The following is a 13,072-nucleotide window of genomic DNA, read 5'->3' as shown; positions in this document are numbered from 1 at the left end:
CTTTTAATGGAGACCATTAGGAGTTTAAATGGAAGTGGTCCATCTCCTCTAGCTATTTCTATTATTACTCCACGACTATGGAAGTATGCAGCTACCAGTAATTTTGTATATCTATTGTAAGATGTTCCCAATTCTTGTGCATAAAACAGAAGAAGACAATCTTGTACATGTATTATTTTTTTGAGGAACATTTAAATTGACTACAGATTACTGATTATGTACTATGATGTGTAAGTATTTTTTCATACAAGAGAAACGAAATATGTTTATGTGGTTATTTGCATTTGACTTGAACCACTGTTTAGGGCAGTGTTTCTCAATTCCGGTCCTCAGGCCCCCCTAGCCAGCCTGTTTTCCATTTCTCCAAATTCCCATTGCAGCTAATTCCAATGACAGCTAATCAGCCAGCTCTAGAGAAGCCTGATAACGATCCTCACCTGTGTTGCAATTGGGAGACATGGAACAGGCTAGGGGGGCCTGCGGACCGGAATTGAGAAACACTGGTTTAGGGTTTGATCTATCAATGTTGGCAATAGGCATATTTTATTTTTTTTAACCCATCCGATTACGACACCGAAGGTCAACGCTGAGGCTTGGAGCAGGAGGAGGGACAAACAAGGTCTTCAGACACGGCACTCCGTTAACTTGTGCTTGTTGTAATCTTTTAAGTGTTGCACTGAGGTGACCTTTCAATTATTTTAAGTTAAGTCACACTTTTGATGGCCGCCGTGTGGATGTGCCCATGTGAGTCTGCGCACTTTTGCGTTGGACTTAGCGGGTTCTCCTTCAGTGACAGAAACGTGGCCTACACAGGGATCACTGCGACCTTTTATGTCTGCATAGGAAATGTGAGTGCTCCACATTTAAAGGGAATGGGAGGCGACAATTTGATTGCTGGCTACTGGACTGACTGTGTTCACGCCCACAATGGCACAACCCACAGTTTTATAAATGTGCCAATGCATGATTTTAAAATCAATTGCTGAAAAAGTGTAAAAAGCTGAACACTGTCAATAAACTAGAATAAGTGCAATTTATGGAGAAATTGTGTGGGAATGCTGAAATCTGAATGCTAATTGCTGAAAGCTAAGATTTGAATTCATGTGGAATGCTTATGAAGTAAATTGAGAGAAAAAATATGAAATGATGACCTCAATGCACTTTACCAATTGTGCCAACGAGCAGTATCAAACTCCTGGTAATAATGATAAGTTGTATGTATGGAATTGGGCGTGGAAAGTGACACTTAGAAATAGTTCAATGTCTATCCCATTGAAAATGAATGGGGAAAAGTTTATATTTAATGTTAAATTGTGCAAATACTATAAGTAATGAGGAATCAGACGATATATACCACGGGAGGCGTGAATTTTTTAAGCAAGTTGAAATTTGAACAGTGTAAATCACAAGTATTATGTAGGAGTTGTTACATGGCAAATAAGTGTGGAGAATAAAAATCACAATAACAAATATGAGAATACTTCAGCCACCACAATTATGGCCACACTGAACAAACGGACACAAAATCACTAGCACTAACATTTTCAAAACCTCTCTTGCATGTAGGGTTGACATTTTACTGTGCTACATCTCATGTTCAGGTTTTCACCAAGTTAGTCATTTTAAATGTATTGTGGTCCCCATGGTAACAGAGATGTGCCTTCACATTGCTGTACCTGGGATGCCCTGAAAATAAAGTTCAATTAATGCCTGTTCTGTTCAAGTGAGCATTCAGTATTTCACATATACACACCCAATAGGGATTTAGTGTGGCTATGCCTACTGGAAGAAAAAAAAATAGGATAAAACCCTCAAAGAAACAGTCAATTTACATTCCACTGCTTACATGAGGTCAAATGTTTGCTGGAGTGAGTGAAAGAATGAGATCAGTGTTTTGAATAGTTGTACTCTGTGGGATACTTGTTTCAGGCTGCAGAGTTGAATGCAGTGAAACTGTAACAGTGTTCCAGCCAATATTTCTTCAGTCTGCTAAGGATCAAAGTGAAATCAAAAGACAAGACGACATAACGGACTCAACCAGCAAGGTTTCTTGTCAGAACCAATTAAAGTTATTAATTTTCTTTAAAATGTCATCAGAAAATGGCTATGACTGTCCAAATTCTTAATTTTGAGCACATGTCTACAAGTGGACAAGGGAGTGGGCACAAGTCTAGTGAAAAGTTCAGTCTAACTGTGCACATGAGATGTTGTTTATTTTTTATTTATTTACACAGACTTTGCACAGATTGCGCTGTTGTGTGCTTTTGTGGGAATGTAAGTGTTTCCCGGCCAATCGTAGCAGCATCCTTCATTTTCATTAAAATCAGGTTGGCCGGCGTGCGTGACGAGGTTGACATTGCAGCAGCATAAAATTGCACCCGCCCCCACCACTCATAGTTGTGCCGCATGATCAGCGGGGTGCTATTAAGAATATATTTGTTACGTACTGAGGTGGACCCCAAAAGCGCACACAAATAAGATTTTAACTCCTTATTCACATAACATCGAGAGGCAGAGAACAAACTTGACTAGATGAGAAGCAATGACAATGGATCGAGAATCACGAGCCCAAGCCCCCTTGGCCCGTGGAGATGCCCAGAGGAACCGAGGTAATAATCCGACAAACACACACATTTCTAAGACAGCTTATATAGACTGTGAATAGATCTGATTGGTTGTGGCTAGACATGTGGGTAACGGGACTGACATGGAATTATCAGATTGGCTGTTGACCAGATAAAGAGATTAAAGACTCATGACATCTCATAGCTCCTGACATCACATAGGTTAAGACCAGTTGAAACTAGATGCCGGTTACATCAGTTCAAAACAGACACTTGACCTCATGGTCATAACCCTTGCATGACCCAGGCATGGCAATATTTAGTTTGAATGAATTGATTTTCACAATGATTTAGTGGGATTGTCCCATGTTGTTAATTCATATTTATGAATGAAATTAATCCACCATAAATGTCTGCGGAGCGCTGAATCTGTCTGCCTTTGCCTGGATCAAATATAGCAAAAATTGAGTTACACCACATGTACAACTAGTTAGACCTGGTTTTACCAATTCTAATATCTTGTGTATATTTTTTTGTGACCAACTTTATGATGCTCCGGGAGGTGGGGGCCCCAGGAGGCGTAGCACATCTATACCAAATTCACAAACACGCTAGACTAGACTGGCCCTGGCATGAAAATTAAGATGCACCCAAATTTATGCCGAGCGCAGTCGACTTGCCAGGCGCAGTATGAGGTGTCAGAGAGGTGCAACATGGCCCCAAACACCGTAGAATAGGATTGCACAAAAATTAAGATGCACCCCTTTTTACGCAAAACTTTGACCATATGGCTCACATGCTAAACAAATGAACCACTATTCTCTCCAGTTGCAATTTTACATTGACTACGCTGACCATAAAAGCTGTTATTTTCTCTTTTGATTTCATAAACAACTTAAAGAAAGTTTGGCCTTTTAAAATGATACTTGCATGTCCCAAATTGATTGTCCATTTTCCACAACCGTGCTCAAAAACATAAAATCTCACATCCTTATTAATAGCTGCAATGTTTAGCTCACAAGTTCTTCATTGTGACAAATGCCAAGCTACAATACGTACAACATGTCCTCTGTGTTGAATGAATGCTTTTGAGTGACCCTATGTCGTTCAGCGTGACATTAGCTGTCAGGCTGAAGGATTGAACGATGGCTTTTCATGAAGAAGAATGTCAGTTTTTGTCAACCAGCAGCTGCTCACAAACGACTCTCTCAAATATGACGTCGACTGCCATGCAGTCTTCACGGGTGGGTTAAAGGGAACCATCAAAGCAGCTGGGTGTTGCCCAAAAAAATTGTGGATGTTTGACCCCAATGATCCTAAAAATTTTAGGTTCATTTCTATTTAAGGACTTGCAAGATTCTCCCATATATCTCTTGGGTGAAAACGAGTCTTGTTACTTTTTTGCAGCTCCACAGATGATGACACAATGTAAAGGAGAGAGAGAGAGAGAGAAAGAGAGAGAGAGAGAGAGAGAGAGAGAGAGAGAGTAGAAGTCTTGATCATAATTTGGACTTTTTACTTTTGTACTTTAATTGATCAGTCTGTTTTCTTTTTTCTTTTACTGGTAGTAAATTACAAGTTCACTTTTTACTATGATCTGTTTTTTTAAACAAAGTATCTGTACTTCTATTTGCAAAAATGTGAGTACTTAAGCCACCTTCTGTTTGCATGTCGAGGGATACCCGAAACCACGTTTGTCTTTTGCAGAGTAGATGTGACGTTCAGTCTGTGCTTTGGCTTGCATTGCCGCTGCGCTGCCAAAGAGTGGACGTGTGTTGCCCGCTGCAGGCGAGACGCGGGAAGGCAAGCAGATCGAGGGAGGAGAATAAAAGCACCAACTGGGATCACGCCTCTCCCTTCTCGCTTGAAATAGTCGTGGCCACCCGCTGTCGTCACCACAGAGGAGAAGGACGATTTTAGATGCAGTGCCAACTCCTGAATAAGTACTCTCAATCGTAAAATATATACAACAACTTTGAGTGACATCCACAGGTCTGCCATGCAGTCTCAGCCACACCTCACAACGTATCACATTTTATTTCTTTCTTTATTTCTTTGGCATGGTGCACGAAAACATCCCCTTCTCACCCAAGAATCCAAACGGTCTCCATCATTCTTTCACCCCTCCTCCTCTCTTTCTGTCTCTCTATCTCTCTTCTTTGCGTCTCTCAACCTTTCCCTCCCTCCACCTCCACCTCCCCGGCTGGCTCAGTCCCTCCTCATCACTCCTGTGACGCACGACAGCAGGCATTTTTTTTTGGACGCATGGAAAAGAAAGCGAGCTGCAGCTTGCGGGGGGCGAATGAAACTAAATAAAAGCATCCGAGCAGTTCCGTCTACATTCCTGCTGCTTCCTGCGCCGACCGTAACGAGGACGCGGTCCTGAGGAGAGTATTGTCACCCGGCTGCGCAGCCGTCGAGCGCGCTCACCCGGGAGGCGGCGGCGGAGGAGGAGGAGGAGGGAGGAGGAAGAAGCAGGACGGGCTGGAGTCGAGGACTTGCATTTTAAGCACACACAGGAGAGTGGGAAGAAGAAGGGGAGAGTGTCAGAGTCACCGGGGAGCGAGGGAGATATTTCACATTCTTCTCACGTCTTCATCTCTCCTCTTCCTCCATCTCCTTTCGCCTCAGCCACGGGGAGAGGGTGCACAGAAAGCGGGAGATGGGGAAGGAAGAGAGAGAAAACTAACAACATTCAAAGTATTGCGCTCCTGTTTTTTTTTTTTTTTAATTTGTTTTATTATCGCTATTATTTCTCCCAATGCTTCCCCGCTGCAGCACAATCCTAAGGTGAGTTGACAAAGCTTGTGCAGTGTGTGCGCATTTGTGTGTCTTGCATGCATCAACGTCAACTTTAACCACTAACATGATGGTAGAATAGTCGTGTTCTTTTCAGCACATCGGCCACGGCCAAATGTTGCTGCATTATGCTTGGCATCTCTTTCCACAAGCGCGGTGCTCCCTGCTAGATTGACTCAATGCTTTCAGTGAAAGAGAGGAATTTGGCAAGACTAATTCAAACGCCTTTTGTTGCATTCCAATATAAAGTATTCAGCATTTTCGACTGAAGTGCATCTGTTTGACTTTGAGTCCCCACTCTGCTTCCATATCTTCTCCGTCTATTTGCTCTCGAACGTTTTTCTCACCTGCACTTCTGGTTCCGTTTCTCCCCGCAGCCCGGCATCGGACAGTGAGCAGGACGCTGCGGGCCACAACAGAACACGCCGCAGGAGGATGAAGAAGTGGGAATCCCTCTAAACTAAGTATGTATAACATCCTATTTGATACAACGCAAATTTAAAATAAAAAAAAGGCTATATGGCGTTTTTTTCTTGTAAACAAACAAATCTGGAACAAAAAAAATTGAAATCGAGGAAGCCTGAGAATAGGCTACGCACAATGAGGTGATGAACGATTTTTTTAAAGTCATTTCTAGGGGGAATACATCCCTACATTTTTTTTTCCGCTCATCCCCCTCCCTTCAATGGATAAAAAAAAATAAAAAATCAGAACCATGGACAGCGAATTTGTTCCGACGAAGTCTTCTCTGGATTTTTCAGCACCCACAGTTGGACGGACAGTGCCCAATTTCTGTTTGGTGTGTGCGTGAGCAATGAATGGAACATGTTGACTTATTATTTTCTTTATTATTATTTTTTTAAACCATGCACCAAGGATAACAGAATCAAAAAATAATTTTGCCAGTAAATAGTAATTATAACACAAAAAAAAAAAAAAAAAACTTTTTTACTCGTAAATTGACTTTATATTTACTAAAACAGCTGAAGCCATTCTCAGACTTGATACTTCTTGAGCCTCTAACACATAAATGCCGTCATTGAGCGCAGAGAAAAAAAAAAAAACGCGCACGGGTGTGCGAGTGTATGTGCTAGTGTGCGTGTGTGTGATTATGTGTGAGCGTGTGTTGCTTTTTTTTTTTTTTTTTACAAACAAAAAGGGCTCTACTTTCATTTTTTGACATGCACTTGATTTTTTTTGTCATTTTACTCCAACATTTCTTTTTTTTTTTCCCCTCCCATTTGTTAACAGCGTGCACTTATTGTGCCTCTATAAGCACGTCTCCTATACCAGTCATAGACTCATGGATAGTCATATATCTACGGTTTTTGTTACAAAAATGTTGACGACTCAAGTTCAATCAGCACTCTTGGTCTGCTGTGCTTTTCCCCCCACTGCTCTCATTACTTAAGAAGAAGGTGACTGAGTCTCCTGTTATGTAATAAATACACCAGGGGGACGGTGTCTCCTCTCACCGCTAACCTCACCCACCTGCTGTTACCATTGTTTATTCATAGCGATAAGCATCTGAGGTGATTTATTGTGACCTTAGCAGCATGTCTGCTGTATTATAAATGGACTTGGGTCTGCTCAGTGATGCTAGCTCTACGAGAGATTTGTTTCTCTTGCATGCATATCGCATCACCGATCCAAGAGTACTCGGCCGGTTGAGTTTGAAATAACCAGCAACATCTCAAATAGTCTCTTGGGTTGTATTATTCGGTGGTGCTCATTTCCTAGCGCCTTTCAATTCCAGCGAAACTAATGCACACTCTCACCTTGAACTTTGCTTTGCTAGATCTGTGTGTGTGTCACTCTCTCCCACCGTTTCATTCCCCCTCTTTCTCTCTGCTGCAGTGCTGTGAAGTGGCTCTCTTCCTGGAGCCCAGACTTCACCCACCTGGTGTCAGCGAGGATGCTGTGGGTTACCTTGCTGAGCACCATAGCCTTAGGATGGACCACCCCAATCCCATTACTGGAGGACTCGGAGGAGATCGATGAGCCGTGCTTCGAGCCTTGCTACTGCGAGGTCAAAGAGGGCATCTTCCACGTGCACTGTGACAGCAAAGGATTTACAAATGTGAGCCAGATTGCTCAGATATGGAGCCGGCCATTCAAACTCAACCTGCAGAGAAACTCCATGAGGAAGCTCTACTTTAACAGCTTTCTTCATCTCAACAATGCCATATCTATCAATCTAGGTAATAACGCCTTGCAAGATATCCACGCTGGAGCATTCAACGGCTTGGGAATACTCAAACGGCTTTTCCTACATGAGAACAAACTAGAGATTTTCCGGAATGACACATTCCTCGGACTGGAGAGTTTAGAGTATCTCCAGGCAGATTACAATGTTATCAAAAGGATTGAAAGTGGTGCATTCAGGCACCTTCACAAATTGAGGGTGCTTATACTAAATGACAATCTGATTCCCGTGCTCCCCAATTATCTCTTCCGGTCTGTTTCACTCACACATTTGGACCTTAGGGGAAACAGACTAAAGACGTTGCCCTATAAGGGGACGCTGGAGTACGTTGGGCGGAGTTTGATGGAAATTCAGCTGGAAGAGAACCCTTGGAACTGTGTGTGTGAGATTGTCCAATTAAAGACTTGGCTGGAGAGGATTCCTTACACTGCGCTGGTCGGTGAAATAACATGTGAGTACCCGTTCCATTTACATGGGAAAGACTTACGGGAAATCAAGCGCAGTGAGCTCTGTCCTTTGCTCTCCGATTCCGAGATCGAGGCTAAACTAGGAATTCCACGCATCCCATTCAACAATGACAACACGTGGCCTACCAAACCTTCCTCCATGCTCTCGTCCTTTCACAACACAGCTTCTTCTGCAATAAAGCCCACCAAGCGACCTCGGCCCACAAAGAACCCCCCAACACCTCGTAGCATTTACCCAGGCGTCAACCAGCCCCCAATCGCCGGCTATCAGACAAGACCTCCAATCCCGATAATCTGTCCGGCAGGATGTATTTGCAACCTTCACATCAATGACTTGGGCCTAACAGTGAACTGTAAGGAGAAAGGCTTTCACAACATCTCTGACCTTCTGCCAAGGCCTCTCAACGCCAAGAAATTATATCTCAGTGGGAACCTAATACAGAAAATCTACCGTTCTGATTTCTGGAACTTCTCAAGTCTGGATTTACTGCATTTAGGCAACAACCGGATATCTTATGTGCAGGAGGGTGCTTTCATCAACTTGCCAAATTTGAAGAGTTTATATTTGAATGGCAATGACATTGAAAGGCTCACCCCTGGGATGTTTCGAGGGCTTCAGATGTTGAGTCTACTCTACTTCGAGTACAATGTCATACGTGAGATACAGCCTAACTCCTTCTCCCTAATGCCCAATTTGCAGCTGGTTTTCCTCAATGACAATTTGCTGCGCTCTCTCCCCGACGACGTCTTCGCTGGCACAAACCTCGCTCGCCTCAACCTCCGCAACAATTACTTCCTCGCCCTGCCCGTGCGTGGAGTCCTGGAGCACCTGACCTCTATTGTCCAGATTGATCTTCATCAGAACCCCTGGGAGTGCTCCTGCGATATCATCCCCCTCAAACAATGGCTGGAAAAGCTCTCCTCCGTCATTGTGGTTGGCGATGTCATCTGCAAGACGCCAGAATTTGCCTCTGGGAAGGATTTGCGTTCACTAGAGGTCGAAGTCCTCTGTCCCGAACTTAAGTATTCCTCAGGCCCCTTGCCGGCTCAGCCCGGTGGGGATGACCTCACCACCGGGAGTAGTGGAATGGGGGAGGCAGGTGGAAGAGACGCAGTGCCGCTGTCCGTCCTCATCCTCAGCCTCCTCATCCTCTTCATCTCTGCTGTCTTCGTAGCAGCCGGGCTGTTCGCCTTCGTTCTTCGTCGGAGGAAGAAACTGCCCTTCCGGAAGCGGTCGGAGGTGGATCTGACAGGAATCCAGATGCAGTGCAGGATTTTCGAGGATGCGCCGAGGCAGAGTAGCGCCGGTAATACAAGCACAGAGAAGCCGACCCCCAGCTTGCACACGCACACTCATCCCAGTCACACACATTCCCATGGCCATGTTTATGATTACATCCCCCACCCTGTGACTCAGATGTGTAACAACCCCATCTATAAGCCCCGGGAAGGGGAGATAGCAGCAACAGCAGATGAAGACAGAGGGCAGTTTTCAGCCAAGAAAGACAATGGCAGCAGCAGTAGCAGCAGCAGCAACTATAGAACCTTGTTAGAGAAAGAAAGAGAGTGGAGCCTGGCCGTCTCCAACTCTCAACTCAACACCATCGTCGCTGTCAACCACACCACAGCCGACTTTGCAGGGCTTCACGAGAACGGCGGGCTCTGCCCTACAGTCATTGACAGTCAAAGGCCCACGCCTACTGTGGGCTTTGTGGACTGCCTTTATGGGACCGCCCCCAAACTAAAGGACATGCACGTGGCACACGCACACCCACCTGGCATGAAGTACCCAGATTTGCAACAGGACGCGCGGCTGAAGGAGACTTTGCTTTTCACGGCGGGGAAAGGCTGCTACCCTGAACCGTCCCAAAGCGATTACCTGGAGTTAAGGGCCAAACTTCAAACCAAGCCGGATTACCTCGAAGTGTTGGAAAAATCGTACCGGTTTTAACATTTGTAGCCCAGAAGAGAAAGGCGTGACATGATCACTTTTTTATCCTTAAACCACAACCACCCAAAAACAAAATTAGACGCAAGTCAATCTGAACAAAGCAGCATGATATGAAATAAAATATATAACAGTGCCGCCCAAATCATTACGGAGGCTGTTCTCAGATATTTCAATCAAGTGCCTTTTTTTCAGAGTAGCCAGCAATGTCAGCATCTGTTATTTTTATAATATAAATATCTCTACTTGCTGAGAAGAGTGCATTAGAAGCATAAGAGAGGCACTGGGGAATAATAAAAAAAAAAATACCCCACAATCCTGAAATACAACAAAATCCTTTGTTTATGGAATTCCCATGACGCACGGGAGCAGGACGTCTCCCTGAATTGGAGGGTTATTCTCCGCCTCTTCTACCCCTCACTAGGATATACAAAGACCCGGAGGCCGTGCACATTAAGGCTATGGGAAAACATTCAAGAAGGATAAAGCAAATATGAATATGAACTGCAGTTTGCTGCAGTGGAGGAAGATGAGGGGTGGGGGTGGTGCCGGGGGTTGCAATTCATCACATCGTGAACAGAGATACTGCAACACATTTACGGTTCAGTGTTCTATTTAATTTTTATATCTTATGACTATGGTTGTTACTATTAATTAGGACTTCTGTCTATATCAGGGTGCTTCTCATAAAGGATGCGCCAACGACGCACGGATGGTAAAACATTTGTGAATATTATTATCAGACGACGCTCAAGGTTTTCTGGATATTTCCATGCACTTTGTTAAATCCCCACTCTCCACGCAATTGCCTCTGGATCCTGCCCCCGCCCTCGCCCCGTCATCACCCACTAACAGCTTTGTAGGAGGCACTTTTAATGTTTTTTCTCTCACACAAAGATTTGAAGAAAAATGTGCATATATTTATTCTGTAATTTCAGTGAAGACTTTAATTGTAAAGGTAATGTTAAATCAATGTATAGTGATTATGCGTCTGGTATAGCCTTCTTAATAAAAAGAAACTCTTCAAACAGATGTCAGGAGGCTTGATGTCACAAAGGTGTGTTGGGCGAAATTGAATACTGTGTGATTGTTCAAGAGCCATGTTGAAGCTGTGACATCACTGGAGAGGGTAGAATCCTTAAACTCGATATGGATTCAGGAGAACAACTGTACAAAAAGTAAGCATCAGTTTACATTTGGAGTGGACACATTTAGAGCAACAGGGGTGTCAATCAGGGCTGTACAAAATTCTGAATTGAACCGAGAATGACCCCTAAATTTAGTGATGGGAAAATGAAGCTTCATGAACCACTTTGGATCATTTTATTTTTAGTCTTCTAGATGGTGCTCTTGGTTTTAAGATTAATTGTAGTGCAATTAAATTGATTTAAATTTCCACTCCTTCTTCAAACCAAGAGCACCTTCTAGTACTTTTGATACGTAATCCCCAATAAAAAAAAAAAGACAAATACTTAATAAAGAAAGACTTAAATATCCCAATGTAGCATTTCCTCCTAAAATTGCATACAACTAAATTAGATTTTCTATTCTTCCAATTTCTAGCTCCTAATCATAAAGTGGCCACAAGAGTGCAGCTGATACTGGTAATGAGAGTGGCCGTCACGAGTGCTGGTACCTTGAAATAAGGCCGGGTATCGGTACTCGCCCATTCCTAGTCTATTCAATATGATCCTGCAAGTTTAAAAATCTCAGAATAAACAAGATGGAGCCACCTGCATCAAAATGTGAGGGAACTGAGGGGGCTGCTTTGTATATTATGTGTCAGAATGTTGACAATGTAATGCAAATTTAACAAGCTACAATCAAAGAAACACACTTGCTGTTGACTAGAATTATTTCACAGTGCATGCTCTAAAATTTGGAAAAGATATATGACTGAGATTTTGATCTTCCATAACAGAAATATGTTGTTTTGTAATGGGAAAGAAACATGCATTCTTCTTGCACATGAATAAACTAATCGCTCCTTACTGAAACAATATTGTTTTGCAAATTCAGTGTTACATAAAATAGAACATCAGGGAAGGCATTAGCTGGTCTATATAAAGCTTGTATAATACCGTTCAAACGTTACAATTTAAACAGTAAAGCAAATGTTTATGATCTTTTCCAGGGACGCACCCAAACTCATGCAGTCTTTCTTTTCCATGAATATCAGTCAGCAACTTCTCTCTGCACTCACTTTGATTAAAATCATCATGCATCAGTTAACCCCAACCTTCACCGTCAGCGTCCCATGAATAAATAAATACATAAATAAATATGATTTGGGCTTCACTGAGGGTGATGAAGTTCTATACATTCTGGCAACCTTCCATCCATCACATGACCCCAACTCACCCCTCACTACTATGTTTCGCTCTCTGCTGTTTTGGCCCACTGCACCATACTGAGTGGTTTTATCCTAATAAATCCTCTTGTTATCCTGCACTAATATCACCAAGGGATTTCATACTTTGCTGCAATATTAAATAATGGCAACCAACGGGATTCATTTAAGACTGCCTGTGTGAAATACAGTACATTTGACTTGTTTCATTTGTTCCCTGTGCTGTCAGAGATGTTTGAATTTTGTAGGAAAGTTAACCGTGTATTTGGATATTTCTGTTAAATGGAGAAAGTGTATGTGCATGTGCTCAGTAGTATGTGATACTTGCTACACATCTGATTGCTGGTTTCTATCAACCTAGTTAACCTTAGGGTTCCCGGCATGCAAATGTGCTGCAAGAGGGAGGTATGACAATAAAAAGGATGTGATTAAAGCCCAGGGTTTTGGTGAGTCAGTCTCAGATGTTCAAATGATTTGTGATGTTGTGCCCTGCTTGGCCATCACTGGCTGCAGATGATCACGCTACTTTGCTTGGCCTGTCTGTGCTGCAGGAAATTGAATGTGCTCGGTAGTCAAATTGTAGTTGGTGTGATGCTACGTTGTGTGATATCTTAATGATAGTAATCCGTTGATACTATGTCGAACAAAAAAAGAAAGTGGTCGGATGTGCAATGTGAATTCACATGTATAATAGAATGTAGGGTGCTCCACAGGGTTCTATTCTGGGGCCTCTGCTGT

At 43.1% G+C, this 13,072-nt stretch overlaps 1 protein-coding gene across 1 annotated transcript; it reads left to right on the top strand.

The window, feature by feature from the left end:
* Nucleotides 1-4,634: 4,634 nt before the first annotated feature.
* slitrk3a (SLIT and NTRK-like family, member 3a) lies at nt 4,635-12,665 on the top strand. Its single transcript, XM_077541779.1, has 3 exons — nt 4,635-5,354; nt 5,741-5,827; nt 7,221-12,665. The coding sequence occupies exon 3, from the start codon at nt 7,279-7,281 to the stop codon at nt 9,985-9,987; it is 2,709 nt and encodes a 902-aa protein (XP_077397905.1). The 5' UTR covers nt 4,635-5,354; nt 5,741-5,827; nt 7,221-7,278; the 3' UTR covers nt 9,988-12,665.
* Nucleotides 12,666-13,072: the final 407 nt, after the last annotated feature.

Source organism: Festucalex cinctus, chromosome 13 (genome assembly GCF_051991245.1).
Source record: "Festucalex cinctus isolate MCC-2025b chromosome 13, RoL_Fcin_1.0, whole genome shotgun sequence".
Lineage (NCBI taxonomy): Eukaryota > Metazoa > Chordata > Actinopteri > Syngnathiformes > Syngnathidae > Festucalex > Festucalex cinctus.
The sequence above is the reverse complement of the archived record's forward strand: the minus strand, read 5'-3'. Positions and strand labels throughout refer to the sequence as shown.